This window comes from Echiichthys vipera (assembly GCF_963691815.1).
Source record: "Echiichthys vipera genome assembly, chromosome: 20".
Taxonomy (NCBI): domain Eukaryota; kingdom Metazoa; phylum Chordata; class Actinopteri; order Perciformes; family Trachinidae; genus Echiichthys; species Echiichthys vipera.
The window spans coordinates 23,847,678-23,868,412 of NC_139845.1; the positions used below are offsets into that span (position 1 = coordinate 23,847,678).

The 20,735-nt window shown below is 41.9% G+C and overlaps 2 protein-coding genes across 2 annotated transcripts in view; both read left to right on the forward strand.

The window, feature by feature from the left end:
- scube1 (signal peptide, CUB domain, EGF-like 1) overlaps window positions 1-20,735 on the forward strand; it is a 137,889-nt gene that overhangs the window by 86,775 nt on the left and 30,379 nt on the right. The window contains exon 7 of the mRNA XM_083935270.1: window positions 8,522-8,638. Coding sequence (XP_083791396.1) covers window positions 8,522-8,638 — 117 coding nt within the window. The remainder of the gene's footprint in view (window positions 1-8,521; window positions 8,639-20,735) is intronic.
- Window positions 1-20,735, forward strand: part of mpped1 (metallophosphoesterase domain containing 1) — a gene marked incomplete at both ends in the record, with an annotated part of 219,862 nt that overhangs the window by 51,729 nt on the left and 147,398 nt on the right. The gene's annotated exons all lie outside the window — the stretch shown is intronic.

A 20,735-nucleotide genomic window follows, 5' to 3' on the forward strand; every position in this document is an offset into this window, starting at 1 on the left:
CATGGCATTGTTGTCTGGATGGCGAAACTGCATACTTTGTTAAACGATGCTGTCATCGCCCCACCTCCGACCGTCACATAGGAACAACAGTGCTGCTGCGTGAGAGGAGAGAGACAGTGCGTCTCTCTCCTCTCACGCAGCAGCACTGTTGTTCCTAGACTGTTTACTGAACTGGACTCTGAGCTAAATGCATGGGAATGAATTAGGCCGACCACATATTTCTCCCTTTGCCCTGATGCTCTGAATAAGGAGCTAAATTGGTCGCTAGTCGCTTGTATAAATAAAGTTTCTAAGAAGGTGTGAAAAGTCTCTAAATGTAGTGAGAAAGTGGCAGCTTTGAGTGCTTTGGGACGGGGAAGGGGCTCCCAGCAGCACCCTCCGCTCGGTGAGGACACTAACTGCAGGGTGATTGGTGCATCAGAGTCCAAAACAGCACAAAAGTCTCCACTAAGACCAGAAACAGTGGACACATTTCTCTCTAGGATGGAGGAGGATTTGGGAAGTCTCAAGATTTGGAGAGAAACTCTCCGGTGTTTGTATTCTCCAAAGGGTCTCCCCATCTCTTCTTCTCCGTTGTTGGTGTATTTCTGTGGCAGTTAGAGCGCCACATCCAGGCCTGGCATGTGTATTACAGCGTTTTGAGCCGGTTTTGGTTTTGAGTCGTGTGGACAGAAAACTTATTAAGAACGCCGAAGAAAAAAAGGTTGTTTTTGATTGTGTGGACGTACCCTAAACCTCGGTATTTCTGCACAGTTGCAGATAAAGATCAGGCAACACTAATATTAGTAGTATTATACTATTCGTAGAATTACTGTAGATTCTGGTCTTGGCTGCATAGGATTGATTCCGACTCGTGTGATCCAAACATTTCCAATAACTCCAGAGCGATGTGTCTGTCGTATGGGTTATGTTGCTATAATAAGCATACAGGTGCGATGATAAATTATTATTATTTGACGGCCCTATTGGATTTGCCTGCTGATAACATGTATTTATGTCAACAAAAGTAACAAGTTAAATTAATTGGAAAAAGTTGATTTAATAAAAAACATCAACTCTTCTAATCCGATGAATCGCTTTATTCAATGTATTTTCTTTAGGCTGATGTCTTCATTAAATATGATGACTGACATTTAAAGCTTCATTCAAACACCTCAATAGAAAAAATATAAAAGAAGATGATAAAAGATGATGTAAAAGAATGACATCCAGCACAGCCTTATAAATGTATGGAAATAGAAGTTAGTAGTAGACATTTACAGACCCACCATGTCTTCAAAACACAATCTCAAGTTGTAGCAGTGTCATATACATGTTGAATTTGGATTTCACAAACAAGTTAAAACAACTATTCATGCCCTATCGTATTTGGATACTAACCCTTTCCCTTCACCCACAGTGAAATTTCCAGTAGTGTCTGTGTTTTAATCAAATGTTTAGTGTTTGAAACAGGACGTGCCTCATGCATCATGCCTATGTGCATGAACAAACATGTGAATGCATGTGGTGTCTTAGAGCATTGACGCTGACCCAGTGCTGCACTGGCAGGGCCTGAACAGCAGCAGCATGTTAGATTTGACACAGCTATCAGTTTGTCTGCTTCCTCTGACACGCAGCGTTCCTGTCTCTGCCCCCCAACCCCAACCGTCACACAGTGCGGCTCTAATGAAAAGGTGCTGCTGAGACAAGGACAGTCTAGGAAAAGCAAGGGAGTGCGATCGGAGGGAAAGAAAGGGTAGAGGAGAGAGTTGAACGGGGGCGACTTGATGAAAAAGTAATTGAGACGTTTCGTGATGTTGATATTGAAGGAAAATCAGGAGCCAGGTGCTAGACACGTGTCAAAAAAGGAGACTCAGGGGGCCTACAGTTGCTGTGGCCCCCGATTACAAATAAACCATTGCCTCAGGACAGATGGAGGTAAGCTGAGGTGTGTGTAGATATATGTATGCAGTAGGTGTATCCATGTAGCATAGGCTATAGGAGTATAGGCCAAAGCTATGCTGACCGACAGTTGATTTAGGTGCCCATCACAGGGCAATAGGGGATCTTGTTAAGTGCTGACAGGTGATCGTGCCCCTCTCACCTTTTTCCAACAGTGCAGCAGTTGCTGTTACTTGGCGTGATGCTTTAGTATACACAGTGCACATGGTTTTTTTCTCTCATGCTCTCCAGCTTTAATCAATAGAACATGTGTCCTCCTTTCACGGAAAGAGCGGTCAGCTTTTCCACGTGAGGTGTGTGACGGACTTGTGTATACTTACCGTCTTCCCTCTCATTCCTCGACACATTGCTGACATATTGTAATCTCCACAGATGAAGTTGCCGCCCTCTGCAAAAGGAGAGTTGTGTTCTGTTGCTTACATCTTGCCAGACTCACCCTAAATGTTGCCAATTTCTGCTTCCTACAAAGCCCCAGTCAAAGCACCTGATGATTGGTCTCTACCATCCAAGTAAGTCTAAAATGTACATGATGTTCAGCTCATGACTGATCTGAATTCATTCTTTCGACATGCACAAGTAGTGAGTATAGAAATTACAAAGTGTTACTTTATGAAGACATTTGCGAATTGACTGAAAGGAATAACTCAGCATAAAGCTGGGTGACTCGAGCCTGAACCACAGCAACAGTTTTGGCCGGAGCCTGGTTAAAAACCTGAATTTACTCTACTTTTTTATTGATGCTGAGTTGAATCGATATCCTGGAAACTTGCGCAAACGTAACCCGATCAAAGCCCAACTGATTTTTGCGAAATCACAGACGAACCCAATACAGTTCAGGCAGATAATTAAAGCTCACTATTTTGGGAAATACACTTTGCTCCCCTTCTGAGAGTTAGATGCTAAGATCAATACCACTCACATGCCTGTACTATAAATTCGAGATGCACTGATCCAGTTTTTTCCCCAATCCAATCAGCTTGACATAAACATTTAGCCTTTTTAAAAAAAGGTAACAAATGAACACAGAGATGTACTTCATATTATTTATTAACAAATAACAAAATAAATAAATAACACTTCCATGTAGAGTGCACTGCAAACAGATATTATAAAAAGTCATATAAAATATAGCAGCTGCCTGAAGCCCAACAAACAATAACTAAATTAATTTTTATTAACTTAATTAACAAAAAAATAAAATAAACAGAAGTAAATGTTTCCAAGTAGCAGCCTTGGCTCGTTCCAGCGCTTGCAAACATAGAACTGAAGTGACTTGATCGCTGTAGCTGTATTGCTGTGTATGATATTAATAAAAAAGAAATGATGGGATCGGAATTTCTAGCTTCAGGCTGACATTGCCTCTACTCTAAGCAATTTACCTTGGGGAGAAGGATTCATATTTCCCAAACCAGTCACTTAAAACCAAAGTATCTGCCTGAATCTAACAAAATTCACAAAAAGTCCATATTGATGTGTAGTCATGCCAACATACTGGTCCTGCCGGGGTTTTAACAGTGGAGCTGAGCAAAGTAAAAACTAACTACGATGTCTAGCGATATTGAAACAGCTTGACAATGGCGTAAGTCCTGCCCGTGGTACTCATTGGATTACTTTTTCAACCTACAAACACGGAGTTATTTCAGACTCCAGACGGATCTTTCAAATTGGCAGATTCAGGGGTCTGACTTCATGACTTCATGGAGTCTTGGCGTGAAGTGAGGTTACTCAACAACACAGACTCAGAAAATATTGTTAATTTGTATAATTTAGAGATGCTGGTATTTTGCAAAATGTTAAACTATTTTTCTACTCTTTGCCAAAATTGATTACAGAAATCTCTGATGGAGCAAAAAACCACGACACACACTCAGTGCATGTACATGAACATTAGTAGCCTGAAAATGGCCTTTCCCCAATTAAGGGAATAATGTAAATTGAAGTTCCCCGCATAGACTGCACATGAGAGGGTTGAATGGGAAATTGAGGGAGTAATTCTCTAGGTGGCGCTCCGCCAACATACAGCTGGTCGGAATACGGCTTTGTTTTCACATTCACCTTTGTCAAAAGCGGTCGACTTTTGGACAGAATTACGACAGAAACGGGTAACGCTCTATTGTTGTTGTTGTTTTTTCAAATTGTTTTTGGCGCTGTTGCCTCCTAGTTTATTCTATTTCCGAATCAAAAGCCACCACCACGGAGTGGGGAGGGGGAGTTACAACGGACAGAGCATGAGCAGTCGTGAAACCTGATAGTAACCTGGGAAGGCTGTTTACATGTACAAATAATCGAGGTACTGGAGGAGTTATCTAGGTCTGTTAACCAGGGTATGAGAACTCCAATTTAAAAAAATTGTGGGTTTGGTTAAAATAAAGATGCTTGTCATGTAACGAACAGCATTTAAACCGCCGCTTCCTGGGTGAAAGTCCTGTGTTTGTTTGACACATCCACCACCCTGACCTCCTCCCTATGTTGACTTCGTTCCGGTCACTTGCTCTGAGCGTTTACAGTTGAAAGCCTGGTGCGTTTCATACCGACGCACAAATTTGCCTTGTATCAAACGCAGAGAGTGCGCAACAAAGCGTCATCTATAATGCCCGGAGCTCTTCTTTTTTTTCAGTTTCACCCTCACATAGTGAACCGTATCAGCAGACAAAACACTAACTTTTGCAAATGTGGTTATTTGTGAGAAGATTTGATTTGATTTTCTCATTCAAAAAGAAGGTTATTTTGCAAGTAAAAAATGTGCTAAACAAATCACACACAAATTACACATTAAACAAACAGGGAAAAACGGAAATATGTGATCACAATCCATCTTCAGTATTTCCCATTCTCATGAGAGAGAGGTTAGATGCAGAGAAAGGGTCACACACATGCTAATACACTGCCGTGAAAAAGTATTTTCCCCCTTACAAATTTATTTTTGTCGCACTTACATGCTTCAGATCATCAAACACATTTCAATATCATACAAAGATAACCTGAGACAAGACAAAATGCAGTTTTTAAATTATGATTTAATTTACTAACGGAAAATAGCTATCCAGATCAACCTACTGTTAAAGCCTGAATTAATTGTGTTAAACAAAGTCATTGACATCTATCAGTCTGGAAAGGGTTCCAAAGCCATTTCTAAGGCTTTAGGACTCCAGTGAACCACAGTGAGAGCCATTATCCACATTAGGAGAAAACGGAACAGTGGTGAACCTTCCCAAGAGTGGCCGGCCGCCCAAAAAGACTCCAGGAGCGCATCGACGAGTCATCCAGGAGGTCACAAAAGAACCCAGAACAACATCTAAAGCACTGAGTCAGTGTTCATGATTCAACAAGAAGAAAGACACGGGGCAAAAATGGCATCATGAAAGAGTTCCAAGGTCAAAACACCTGCAGACCAAAAAGAACACAAAGGGCTGTCTCTCACCCCACGATAAAACGTCTCAATGATCCCCAAGACTTTAGGGAAAATATTCTGTGGACTGAGGAATAAAAAGTGGAACTTTTTGGAAGATGTGCGTCCTGTTACATCTAGAGCAAAATCTAACACAGCATTTCAGAAAAAGAACATCATATGAACAGTCAAACATGGTGGTGGTCGTGTGATGGTTTGGGGCTGCTTTGCTACTTCAGGACCTGGACCACTTGCTGTAATTGATGGAACCATGAATTCTGCTTTCTACCAGAAAATCCTAAAGTTGAATGTCCGGACATCAGTCACCTTAAGTCCACCTGGCTCAAAAAACCAAAACAAAATGAAGGTTTTGGAGTCAAAGTTCAGACCTAAATCTGATTGAGATGCTGTGACATGACCTAAAACAGTCCGTTCATGCTCAAAAACCCTCCAATGTGACTGAATTAAAACAATTCAGCCACAAGTGTGGGCCAAAATTCCTCCACAGGTGAAATACTCATTTATCAGTTATCACAAACGCTTGATTGCAGTTTTTGCCGCCAAGGGCACAACCAATTATTAGGTTTAGGGGGCAATTCCTTTTTCACATAGAGCCAGGTTGGTTTGGATAGCTTTTTCCCTGAATAATGAAATCATCATTTAAAAACTGCATTTTGTCTTTACTCTGGTTATTTTTGTCTGATATTGAAAGGTGTTTGATGATCTGAAGCATGTAAGTGTGACAAAAAAGCAAGAACAGAAGAAATCTGTAAGGAGGCGAGCACTTTTTCACTGTACACATATACACTCGGCGCAGATAGAAATATGCAGGATTAGACAGAGGTTGTAGAGGCAAGAAGAGGGGGCTGGGGGGGTTACAAGGGGCTTGTCCAGCACATCAATCAGGCCCGGCGGTGGGTCTGTGTTCCCGTACTTAGTCTGGCCCCGGGGCTGGGCAGGGCCTGGAGAGAGAGGGGCTCTGAGACGGACTATGCTAACCCTCACCTAATGATAGGGCCAACTGTACTCAGTATAAATCACTCTGACCCATAAACACCGCCTGCACGCACACCAAGTCTACTCACATGAACCTTTACGCTCACACAAAAAAATCTTGACTGTATACACCTATGCAGGCATGTATACCTTAACCTTACATGATTAGTTATGATAATTATTATTTTTTATTATTATTATTACTTTTAACTTAACAAAACACATTGTCACACACACTTGTAGTATGGTGAAGGCATTCAAACGTCTTTTTTAATCACTAATACTGCTCAGAATAACAGCAAACCTCTGCAGCAGCATGAGAAGAGTCCCTTCACAGAAAACAAAGCACCAACAACGTAGTTAGTGAACCCAGAGTTTATTAAAAGAGTGTTTTATAGACTTACCTACTGGCCCCTGTACCAGCTCCTCTCATAGTAAAGACCATTCAAGTGGATTACCAGAGTCAATCCCAAAGGAAGGAGCCCATTGGTGCTTTGTTTTGTGTCTAGGGACTCTTCTCATGCTGCTGCAGAGGTTTGCTGTTATTTTGAGCAGTATTAGTTGTTCAAAAAGACGTTTTAATGCCTTCACCGTACTGCCCGAGCTAATCACTGTTAACCACGTCCGACTGTTAGCGACCGGATTTCTCCGTTAATAGTTGTTACACCAACAAAAAATCTCTCGATGGCTTATTTGATTGTTAAATAGGTGCCAAAAAAGAGCACGGGATGATCTTGCGCCTGAATTACACTTTAAGACAGAGTTTGAAATTTGAAATAGTTTGATATCTGGCCTTTGGATAATCGAGCGAGGAACAAATACTGGCTAAAAGAACAGATTAAGGGAAGAAGCCATGAGATTGATGCTGTTTGGAGCTGCATGAAGAAACACAAACAAATCTACAAATACCTTCCTGTTTCCCGATAGAAAGCATCAGCCATCTTGGCTCCAGTGTGTTTGTGACTCTGCATTCTGAAAGGCTATTATGCTAATGCACTGACCTCTAGACGTGGATGTGTTTGCCAGCCTGAAAAGGCTTTTCCTGTTTCCCCCTCTTCACTTCTCTGAGGCACACAATCCTGGCATTTTAATTAAATGGGAAAAGCTGCCAAAAAGGGGGAGCGATTTACATGTTGCTGTTGTCCAGCAGAAGCCTTTGAATTCCATTTGACAACTTAGTTAGAAATAAGAAACATTTATTTGATGTGGTGTTTCAGATTTAACCGTTTGGGTGTCAAAGAGGGGGTTTAAGCCCAGGTACGTCTCAGCTCATATACCCATTCACAGTGAAGCAATATGTAGGATCTGGATTTACTGAAGTCAAACCCACCAGAAGCCCAACAGTTACTAAGCGAAACTTCGTTATTAGGTGTAGTTTTACTGAATCTCTTTCAACAAACATGAATCAACGTCAAATTTCAGCCACCTCAGCACTTCTACGGGCCCATTGGGAAAGTGTGTTCTGAGCTTTGCTAAAGCAACAGCGGCTGAGCAGGTGAGCTAGAGTTACCTTGAGTCCATGTTTGCTTTGGGATCAGCTCAGGCGATATTCACAAGTCCCAGCAAACCTTTATCTGTGCCACGTACAAGAACATTTTTCTGGAGTAAAATATATATATATATATATATATATATATATATATATATATATATATATATATATATGTGTGCCAGTTCTGCCCACTTAGCACTCAGCCTTGCATTACTTTATTTTTCTATCTACTTACATTAACCCTACCTTTTATATGTGCTAACTGATCTCTTGTCATGTTTGGAAACAGGACCAACCTTTCAGCCAAAGAGTTCTTCTCCCTTCCTTACCAGCACAGTGTCGTGTGTTTTTGTCTTGTTGTAATGATGCACAGCTGCCGATGATAAATCTTGATTGTGAAATACTGTGTGTATGAACATTGTATTTATTTTGATATAAAAATGTCTTGACTCATGAAAACTGAACGTTGTGATGTACTTTCTTCATCTGTGTGTTGACAAAGCTACATGAGAAAATGTGAGAATACATAATATCCTACTGTGCCGTTGTTTGTGTATTTTTCAACTTCATGAAGCTTTGTCTCAACCAACATCACCTTCGGTGTCTCTAGTTTCTTTCATGCTGTTGTGTCAGAAGCAGGGGCCACATGTTAACACCCCCTTCTTCTCTTTCTCTTCCTCCATCTTTTGTTCCGCCATCTGCAGAGACCTGCGCGGTCAACAACGGCGGCTGCGACAGGACGTGTAAAGACACGGCCACAGGGGTGCGCTGCAGCTGCCCCGTGGGATTCACTCTGCAGCCTGATGGAAAAACCTGCAAAGGTCAGTAAATACATGGAACTGTGGGAAATGTGTGCTGAATGTGCAGTGGTGCACACGTGTCGGTCACTGAGCGCTCTGTGTATGCAGAGGAGGCCAGGTCCACCTGAGCCTGCTATGACTGGTATCTGAGTGATCGAGAGCCAACCCTGACCCCCGCCATCCACTTCACTTCCAACCGCACAGCGCTCCGTTCACTGCCACCGCTTGTTGTTGTTGATTTTCCCGCTGAGCATTTCTCCGCTTGCTGCCGGTGACATCAATGACAGTGGTCCGAGGAGAAAGCCGCTGCAGACAGCCTGGGCCTAAACATCCCAAACTTATTATTGTATGGTTTTGGCTTTCCTCGAAACAAACTTGAACCCTCGAACTGTGGGTTCAGACACAGTTCTTTACAGGCACTGGTGCTTTTTTTCTCTTCAGGGCTGGACAAAGCAACAGTGAGAGGGTTTTGGGTTAAGGGTTGTTGCATTTTCCAACTGTTCATACTGAGAAGATCTCTTTTGGACATGATTCTAATGTAAAAGATGTATCTATCTATCTATCTATCTATCTATCTATCTATCTATCTATCTCTCTATCTCTCTATCTATCTATCTATCTATCTATCTATCTATCTATCTATCTATCTATCTATCTATCTATCTCTCTCTCTCTCTCTCTCTCTCTCTCTCTCTATCTATCTATCTATCTATCTATCTATCTATCTATCTATCTATCTATCTATCTATCTATCTATCTATCTATCTATCTATCTATCTATCTATCTATCTATCTATCTATCCATCTCAAATGCAGGCTAAATATTACAATTTAGTACAATATTTGCTCTTTATGTTATTCCTTCTTCATAGCTCCTCAAGGAAACACTCTTCCGGTGTTCAAGTGGAAATTTTATACTAAAACAACAGTAACTTTGGACAATACCCATTTGATTTGATTAACCCAGACTGCTAATCAAATTGTATTAGTTTATGATTGACATTAGACTGCATTTTTGCACAGCAAATGGTCCTCCATGGTCTTTACACACATCAAGACAGGTTTTTTTGTATGTATGAACTATTAACGGAGAAATCCGATAGAGTTGCTAGCAGCCGGATGTGGCTAACACTGATTAGCTCGGGGCAGTACGGTGAAGGCATTAAGACGTCTTTTTTAATTAATAAAATAATACTAATACTTCTCAAAATAACAGCAAACCTCTGCAGCAGCATGAGAAGAGTCCCTACACAGAAAACATTTGTATTTACTTTGAGGCTTTAGCAAAAGTGTTTCTTTTTTAACTTTCATGTTAATCAAACCTTTAAGTTAAAATTGAAAATTGAAATTGGATGCCACATGTACATGTGTGGTGGTCAGTTTTTGGACCTCTTTCCTCCACTCTTCCTCTACTGTATGCACGTGTGTGTGTGCGTTTGTGCGTGTGTGCGTGCGTTTGTGTGTGTGTGTGTGTGTGTGTGTGTGTGTGTGTGTGTGTGTGTGTGTGTGTGTTTGCAGAATGAGTGTAAGGCAGTTTGAGAATGTGGCATGTAGGTGTGTATAATCCTGGAGACGGAGCTGTCTCAGGCCTGGCAGGCAGACGACGCGTCGGCAAACTTTGAGATGTTTGAACAGTGAGGCCCACGTTGGCCACTCTCTCTCTCTCTGTCTCTCTCTCTCTCTCTCTCTCTCTCTCTCTCTCTCTCTCTCTCTCTCTCTCTCTCTCTCTCTCTCTCTCTCTCTCTCTCTCTCTTCCTTCCATGACATACACACTGTTATGTTTAGGGAAAGGTTATCCAACTATAAAGCAAGGAATCTATGTCTGTCCTTCAAGAAAAGTTCATCCGATCTACTTTAAACAAGGTAGGTGTATTGCTGGGGACCCAAGGACAGACATTGCCAAATTTGGTGCAGTATGGCCAGATGCTGGCGCTACAACAACAACCTTTATACATTGGCTTGTTATCTTTGAATTGTAAGTATCAGAAATGTAATTTGGATTCTGTGCATCTAGACAAATCGACCCATAAAAGCCACCCCTAATTGCATCTACCGTATTTTCTGGCCTATAGGTTGCTCAGGAGTATAGGTCGCACTAGCTACAAAATGCGTAATGAAGAAGAAAAAAACATATATAAGTCGCACTGGACTATAAGTCACATTTTTCGAGGGATGCATGAAGCGGTAGCACCAAGAAGGTCCTCACGAAAAGTCATTCATATTCGCCTTGGCAACTACCTGGGCAGGGAGATGTAACTGCACCATTGACTCTCTCTCCCGGCAGCACGTTGTTCAAGCATCCATTTGTGAACTTGTTCCTCTTGCTATGACCATCTAAGTTTTAACCCGCACTTAGCTTTTTTGTTTTCTTCATTGAAGTTAGCGTATCCTTTGCTTTTCGCCAGTGTCTCGTTCACTCCAAACTTTCTTTCTGCTTCTCGATTACCGTTTTCGGCAGCATATTTTACTAGTTGCAGCTTCTAATCTGCAGAATATGATTTTCTTTTTGTGAGCATTTGTGTTCAGTCTTTCTCAGTTGTCTTTACAAGTACAGGAGTAATAGGAGTAGCAGATACTGGCACATAAGCCCAGAGTGCCCTCTCGTAGCTGTCAGTGTGAAAATAACGAACATGTGAAATTATATATTTTAATAAATAAGTTGCACCAGCCAAATAATGACAAAAAAGTGCAACTTATAGTCCGAAAAACATGGTAGATCATTTTTTCCACCATTTATAACTGTGTTCAAATCATTATTTTCTACTGCCACTCCTACAAATTTTGAGAAATCCTCACTAAATGTATTACAGGGTATCTCTGAACCTCCTTTGCATATCTCAAGAACCTTTCATCCAGTCAACTTTACACAAGGCTGCAAGAACACTGCAGGCAGAACTCCCGGGGGATAAGCAATCGGCACATTTCGAATGGGCACACAAACAGATGTTGTTTCGGGGCACTTGCTGAAACAGTTGATGATGTTTTCTTGGGACAGAACGGTACATATTCGAAAATGATAAGCGATGTTCACGAGACCAACCATTTGGCTTAAGCTCTGGTTGCAGTATTGTCTGCTGACAGGCATGTAACACTGCAGTCGCATGCTTGGAGAGCATCTCGAGCGCCGCGTCAAGTTCAAGCCCAGCAGCTTATGCGAACGCTTCCACTCTGTCTCCCCAGGTGATTTGTGGTCCTGACAGAAACCGGCAAAAACGAAAAGTTCCCCTTTTGTTGGGGCGTGAGTTGAGTGGGGAAGATGGATAGGAGTGCAGTCCAGCTGTGCCCCGCCCACATAATTTGGCTGTGGATGAGCCCCCGGGCTTCATAAATCCCAGAGCGGGGATCAGTGCGGAGGGGAGCTGAGAGACACAGAGCAGGCAGCACTCATCGATCAGTATCTATCACCCGGGCACCGAGCAGGAAGACACACTTCTCTATACACGCCGACCCCCTGTGACATTACTGCTGCTGTTTGTAACTCAGCTAGACCCAGACCATGTGCAGGACTAGAAAAACATGGCAGAAAGGGGTTTGGTGCTCCACACTAATCCAACAGCCATATCTGGACATTGTGTTGGTTTTCGTTTCGCTTAATGTATTCACTTTGAAGGGTCAGTTCACTGGAATTGCCAACAAATGTATGGTCTGTTCTACTTCTAATGCTATCTGACTGTTAACTGACCCTTTAATATAGTCCAAATGTTTTGTTTGAGCTAGGATCAGGGCCGTTTCCATCAACCATTTGATATCACTAAAAGTTCCGCTCTAAGAGTGTCCTCTGAAAAGCTCTTCAAAAACCTGCTGAGACCAACTTTTACCAAGGAACAGGGAGAAGTGTTCAGCTAAGAGACAGGGCGGGGTTTACCCCGTTGCTATGGATGACGTCATACTTCATTAGACTGTGATTGGCTGTCTGGGGTCTTGGGATGTTTTGGGTCTGTCAGTGAATTCTTGATAGAAATACTGTAGGAGGTGTGTTTCCATATCCAAATAAAGAGTTTAAATCAGATGACTGAACAAAGAGTCATATAGACTGCTGACTGGTCCAGTATCTGTGCAACTGTGTGTCAGCCTCTTCCATGTCTGACAGCTCGTTAACTATGAGCGGGTATCCATGGAAGAAGCCTCGTAATGATCACACTACAATAACCATGATGATAGAAAGAGGTGCAAATCAAAACCAAAACAAAACTGGACACAGGAACAGCTTAAGTCCTCTTGATGGTTCACTTTTTTACAGATTTGTTAAATACTCTTATCCTAAAAATTAGGAAGTTTTAATGAATTTCTCCTGATACTGCAGTTACATGGTCAGTGGTACAGTACAGGTACAGTAACCTGACTCTGCCAGATGGATTGATTCCATAGACTGTATAAAAAATGGAAGTAGCCTCTCCGCCAGGGTCCGTTCTCTCAACTTGATCCAATCATATTTGCCTCTGCCATCTTTTGGACTTTGACTCCTCATTTCCTCTTACCAAAAAGGGTGCATTGATGTGACATTGGGGGGAGGGAGATACGTCCGTCTGGGTGACATTTACAGAATTAGCCAAATTAGCTCACATTAGATCCAACTAGGCTAACAACACCTTACTGGATAAACGGGAGTGCGAGTTCCATTTCTCTAGCTGAGATTACACCGGCTCCTTGAGGGAAGTGCAATCAGCATTATTATCGATGATATAAACTGATATTCAACACAGTACCATGCTCATAGACTGTAAAACACAGACCCTCACGGACAGAATCCTCTACCGCTGCTCGTGATTAGCATCTAATGTATGTGCCATAGATAGCAGGCTCTACTGCAAGTCATGGTGCAAGTGCTGCTTGTGTTCCTAAACCATCTTGTCACTTATGGAAACACCACCACACAAATGACCACAGTCCACGGTTGAGATGACGAAGTTAGCATTTGATGCTAATCCTGACAACTAGCCTCCAAGGAGAAGTGAGGGCCAGAGGCTAGCTGTCACTCAAGAGGCCACTCCCCTAATTATTCAAATACTTTAACCTCCAATAAAATAAAAACAAGTCTGTGAAAAAAATATTCACCCTCCTATGTGTTGTCATGGAGATATGACCTAAACATCCAAACTAGAATGTTTTTTTGTACCAGGCCTTAAACGGCCTGTTTAACACAGGGTCAATGAGAAACTGCTTGTGCAAACTACTCCTACTGGACACTCAAAGACCTGGAGTTTTTGGCACCTCAGCATTGAATCAACCAGGAAGTCGCTGTGGTGGGGGCTTGATTGATTCACATGACTTTCATTGTCTCAGAGGATCCATCTGAACTCTCGTTGGAGATCTTTTGGGAATGGGTGAAAATACTGGTTGCTGGTTGGTAAACCATCTGTCTATCACCAACATTCGAGCCAAATCAACCAATCAGATCAATGAAGTGTATGACCCACTAACGGCGTGGAGACAAAGCTCAGAAAGTAAACAACAATTTGGTAAAATATATTTGCCGTTTGTGTAACGTGAATTTACAGATCAAAGGCCCAATTTCAGGAGCCCGGTCCATATTCCACAAAAGGATCCAGAGAAAAAAGAGTTAGTAAGCGGCTTGCTCCATAGCTGCTCTTCTCATCTGTGGATGACACCATGTTGTTAACACTGAACAGTCACTTCTCGTTTCGTCACTTAAATCTGCCTCAAAACCAAATCTGATTGGTTCGGTTGCTTGTCAAACTTTTGGCAAATTTTTTACGCTGCACGTTACCAGACTGATCTGAGAGTAAAATACAATGTGACAGTACAGGCACATTGGAAGTGTGCATAAAGAATACACTCTATATAAATGCACTAAAAATGTACACTATAATAATAATAATAACAATAATAATAATAATACCTACATACATGTGACAGTACAGGCACATTGGAAGTGTGCATAAAGAATACACTCTATATAAATGCACTAAAAATGTACACTATAATAATAAAAACAATAATAATAATAATACCTACATACATACATACATACATACTTACATACATACATACATACATACATACTTACATACATACGAAACCAACTTCCCACAAACGACTGCCACTCTAACGACGCTCGTTGGCACTTGGAGCCCAAAGGGTTCCAGTGACATCATCGGCCTTGTGAGACATTAAATACCTGGATCTCACACCAGCTAGTTGGACCAGTCCCAGCCTGGTCAGATGTGTAGATGAACTGATGAAGCCTCTTGGATGACAGGTGAAAACATGAACATTCACAGGGATACTGACATACAAATTATTGCACAATGAATAAACCCCTAGGCTCTCATCTATCAATTTTCTTAACTGCTTTTGTTGTTTGTTGTCTATCCCAGCATGCAATCGGCAAAGGATTCTGCTCAAGGTTTCTACCTGTTGTGTCTGTAAATGATAAAGTGAGGTCTTGACCTAACTTCTGTTATGATATTACACTTCAAATACATTTAAATTGAATTGAAATACTACTTGGGCAGGTTGCCTGTCCAGCATACTGGTAACACACATTCAAACTAAGAGTCAGTAGTTCCTTTATTGACAGGGCCTGAACAGCATAAAGTATAGGCTAAGCCGTTATATGAGACAGCGGCTTTCTGTAACCTTGGTAACAGCACAAAGAGGTTGCGGAGAGTTAACTAATCAATATCTCCTGCTGAAGCCTTTACATGCGTGTATGTATGTGTGTGTGTGTGTGTGTTTGTGTGTGTGTGTGTGTGTGTGTGTGTGTGTGTGTGTGTGTGTGTGTGTGTGTGTGTGTTTGTCTGTGTGTGTGTGTGTGTGTGTGTGTGTGTGTGTGTGTGTGTGTGTGTGTGTGTGTGTGTGTGTGTGTTTGTCTGTGTGTGTGTGTGTGTGTGTGTGTGTGTGTGTGTGTGTGTGTGTGTGTGTGTGTGTGTGTGTGTGTGTGAGTGTGTGTGTGTGTGTGTGTGTGTGTGTGTGTGTGTGTGTGTGTGTGTGTGTGTGTGTGTGTGTGTGTGCGGGTGTGGGTGGGTGGGTGTGCGTCTGTGGTGGCACATAGAATCACTGTCATGTTAGCATCATAATGTTGTGCACAGACTGGAATATAATTGCTGGCATTAAGTAGTTTACTGAACATAGTATTTAACAGCAAGATAAGTGCCATGCTGTGAGGTGGTCTCATCTCATGTGCCGCTAAATTGCTTGATAGAGACAGACAGCTCTCTCTCCACCTCTCTTTCTTTCTCTGTCTGCGTCTACCTTTGCCTTAAAGCCAAGGGGATGTGCCATGTCGTGCCTGTCTATCATAATCATTTCAATATAAACTATGTAGGTCATGTTTAAAACCCACCAGTCCGATAAACGCCCTTTCATCTGCGCTGACAGATGAGTCGGTTCAGCCTCTCACGATGACAGATGCGCCAACTCAAGGAGGCGTTTCATCACAGGGCTCTCGTGCCGACAACGGGGTTCAAAAAGACAGAGAGAAAAAGACAGAGAGAAAGGCAGAGAGAGAGAAAGACGGAGAGAGAGGGATATGCAAGGAGAGAAGGGAAGAAGATTTTTTTTAACTGTTTCCAGATGTTTGATTAGAAGGTGCACATTGGAGGAAGGATGAGCTACTGTGTGTGTGTGTTTGCGTGTGCGTGTGCGTGTGTGCGTATGCGTGTGCGTGAGCGTGTGAGCTCATATACGAGTCTGTCTCTGTAGGTTAATTAGTATACATTTAGGATGCATGCTAGTCTGTATTTTGTGTACATACAAGCTCATTGGAGGTGGGATGTGTGTATGTTCTTGTGGTTGTGTGTGTGTGTGTGTGTGTGTGTGTGTGTGTGTGTGTGTGTGTGTGTGTGTGTGTGTGTGTGTGTGTTTTTGTGGATAGCGTGTGGTCGGTGCATCATGCTGTACAGTACGCAGTGTGTATTGGCACCTGAGACACGTCCCCACTGGCCTGCATTCCTCCTCCACCTGAAAAGATCTGAATGCACATACACAAACACACAATCAGATCAAACTAAGACAGGGACATAATCACATCCATTCACCAGATTGCTAATAACCTAATTACAAAGGAGCATCATAACCATCTCTGCATCCAAACACAAAGCACAGAGACAGTTTTTCTAGTTTCCATTCAAATTTATTACAAGTTTGTATGTATTTTCCAGAAAATCTGCAAAGGTAAATGCAAATTAAAGGAGTGGCACTGAGATAAACAGTTGGCGGTGCTTATTCTTCAATTCGGTACCATTAAAACTTGCACAACAAGATAACGTAAATAGAGAAAAAACAATGTACGATTTTAGAAATATTGGACCTCATGAACCACTCAAACGAACAGATTTGTTCTAAACTTGCAGCATACACAAATATTTTCATATTTCTCCTGTTGTAGGAGTCATGTAACCTGAACTCTGGTTTGGATATATTTTGGGAAGGGGTGAAAATCCTGGTTGCTGATCGGATATCTGTCTGACTATCACCAACATACGGGCCAAATCAACCAATCACATCAACGAAGTGTATGACGTATTAACAGCGTTGAGGCAACGCTCAGAAAGTAACGTGACGTAAAGGCTGTGTAACGTGAATTTACAAATCAAAGGCCCAATTCCAGGAGCCCGGTCCATATTCAACAGAAGAATCCAGAGAAAAAAAAAGTTGCTCCATAGCTGCGCTCATCTCATCCGTGTAACCTGCCATGTTGTTTACACATAACGTTGCGTCACACTGATTGGCCAATTTTCTTCACCGCACGACTGATCTGTGAGTAAAATACAATGGAGCTTGCGAGATCAGGAGTCATGTGCAGTTGGTCTGCTGTTATCCAAACCTGTTTTTCACTAATGGACTGTATACAGTATTTAGTGATTATATAATATAGTTTTAAATGTATTACTATTGCCTCGCGATATAACTTTAAATTGGCTATTGATGCTGTTGCATAAAACTACAATATGAACATCTCAAACTGCAAAACAGTTGGAAATATTTGACCCATCCAGTCATCGATCGCCTTGCATTCATCATGTTTACGTGGGTCATTTACACAGTTTTCTGAAGTTAGGAGCATCTGCTGAATCTGACATGGCACATTCAACTAGCCCACTGTATGAAAAAAAGTAAGAAACTGTTAATACAACCATGTGAAAATGTACTTGCATGACGCCCAATGTTCCTAGTCAGGCTGTTCCTGTCATTCAGAATCCACATAGGGAGGAAGGTCGGGGTGGTGGACGGGTCCAAAACCACAGGACTTTCACCTGGGGGACCGGTGGTCTTGTCCTGGAACTACTAAGCCTAATCTTAACCAAGATGTTTTAGTGCCTAAACATAACCGTAATGGTCACATATAACTCACTGTTTTACAAAATTAAAGTGTAATTCCCGTGTAAAATCCGGGGCAAGTAGGTAAGTCTTTAAAACACTATTTTAATAAACTTTGGGTTCACTAACTACTTGTTGGTGCTTTGTTTTCTGTGTAGGGACTCTTCTCATGCTACTGCAGAGGTTTGGTGTTATTTTGAGCAGTATTAGTGGTTAAAAAAGACATTTTACTACCTTCAACGTGCTGCCCCTAATCAGTGTTAGCCACGCCCGGCAGTTAGCGACTGTTAGCGACACTTCCAGGTTTCTCCATTCATAGTTTATACACGAAAAAACTGTCTCGATGGCTTATTTGATGTAAGTAATTGCCGAAAAAGATTTTGGCATGATTTTACGCCGGAATACACTTTAAAGTTGTAAAATATCATACGAATGAATGTGCATACGTTTTCGTAAGATGAGAATACCCTGTTCTAGTACATTACATCGCGTATACTATTTATGGCATTATTACTGTTCTTACAATCAACACTTTTGATTTCATAATGTGTATGTGTGTTGATATACTGTATCTTAGTGGTACAGTAGCCGGGGTGCCTCTGTTGGCACACACATCCTGTCATAACACCTTGGTCTCCATTACCTTACATGACTGCAGTGCTCGCTCCGGCCGAGTCCAGTCCAGATCACTGACTGTTTTACTGTTGTGTAAAACGGAGAGTTTCCCTTGGCCCACATGACCCAGTGGAGTGTGTGTTATTAAACAAAATCGTGCGCTCAGGTCGTTTAATACCTGAATAAATACACGCTACCTCCCGGCCTGATGTCTGTCCTCTCCACCAGCAATACCCCGTGCAGAAAACCCAGCCCTCTCCAAGAAAACTAAATCCCCTGTACTCAGTCCGTAATTATTTATAGAGGGTCGGGTTTCTGCAAATGTATTCCATTTAATTGCTTTTTACTGCAAATATTTGGTAAAACTATATTTGGTAAAAGAAACCAACGTTGATTCTCCACTGTGCAGCTCGTACCCTGGAGGTATGAGTAGCACATTCCTACAAGCAAATCTAAATGTGGTTTAAGTGACAACGCAAGAGCTTTATCCCTGGTCCGTTTTGTTCCATTTTTTCCATCTCTCAAGACAAACGTCTTACATAACAGCCTGACCCTGTGCTCTGCCGCTAGATGCTGGGATCAGAGGTGAGGAGTTTGGGTTTGTTCACCCCTCCCTCATTTGTTCCATTGGTGGCAGTTGGTTTAGGCTGCAGCGCTGATCAATGAGGTCAGTCAGGTGTGTGTGTGTGTGTGTGTGTGTGGGGGGGGGGGGGGTCTTTATCAGGCAGCTGAGCCCCGCAGCAGCATCAGGGTCTCCTCTGGAGTCATGTTTCTCATTCCAAACATTGGACTTCTCAAACACAGCCCAAGGCTTACAGAGGAGCAGGCATGAGGGGGGGGGGGCTTGTTTCCTTTGGCCCAGGTGGATGTTAGCGAGCCTTCTCATTTGGCCTCATCTGCAGCCGGCACACACTGTTTGTGAAGAGTTCACTTCCAAAATATGTAACCTGGAAGAAAATGAATTCCCTCCAAGGTCACCGTTCAACTATGAGTGGATTCAGTTAATATTCCATCTTGTAGGAGGCCTATCAGTTGGATTACTGTACACAATATTGTGTTAAAACGTGGCAGAATCTGTTTTTTAACCAATGCAGACAGGCTCACTGGAAATGTTCAATCAATTCAACTCACTGTCATATGAAGCAGACTTTTCAGCCTAATGAACTTGGAACCACAGCCGACTGCTGCTTCCTGTGCTGCTTAACACTGTCAGAACAGCTTTGCTCCTGACAAGACTCACTTCAGCGTTTTTTCAGTGGACATGGATTATCTTTGATCAGTTTTCTATATTGTTTTCCATCATTTCTTCTGCAATGGATTATTGGCTCCACCAACTGTTTGTCGACCCAACATCTAACTGCATAGGGAATGTGCATTAGTTTGCATTATATTTGCCGATTTGCTTTAAATTCTGTCAAGTGTATAAAAATTGAATGGAAATGCAAAACAAAAACAAAAACGCACCCTTCCAACATTTTTGAGATCTATAAAGGTGGTCAGGAGCTCAATAAGGTTGAGACACTCAGTTGTAGCAGCTGGTACAAAATTTTTCTTCTGTTTTATATTTTAGAAATAATGACAATAAAGGTGTACATATAGAACAGGTTAATACAATATATTAATTTTCCATTTGTAGTCTCACAACTTTTAATTAGCTATGTTCAATTGGAAATACACTGCTTTTGCCAGTATTTTTGTTTCTTTATTTTGGTTGTTAAATTTCTCTTAAATCCATTAATGGGTAGCTTTAAAAGGGCCCTAAAAAGAACTCCATGTGGCTGTCTTAAACCTGCAAATTGCATATCATGTACAGGCATTAGCAGATAGCCAGTGTGTCAGTAAGAGATTAGAAATGTTTGTTGGAGCTGTTGGATATTCAGAGAGACAAACAGCTCTTGGCAAAGGATGGAACTATTGATCTAAGGCCGGAGCAAGATATTGATCGTCTAGAGTAAATGTCAGAGATGCATCCCAGGAGACAGCCAGTGTGTGTGTGTGTGTGTTTGTGTGTGTGTGTGTGTGTGTGTGTGTGTGTGTGTGTGTGTGTGTGTGTGTGTGTGTGTGTGTGTGTGTGTGTGTGTGTGTGTGTGTGTGTGTGTGTGTGTGTGTGTGTGTGTGTCTGTGTATAGAAACACATGGCGACAAATCAATCCTCTCTCACAAAGGCAGACAGTAGTGGAAAGAGTGTTTCTGGAGGAAACATTGGAGTGAGAGACAAAAC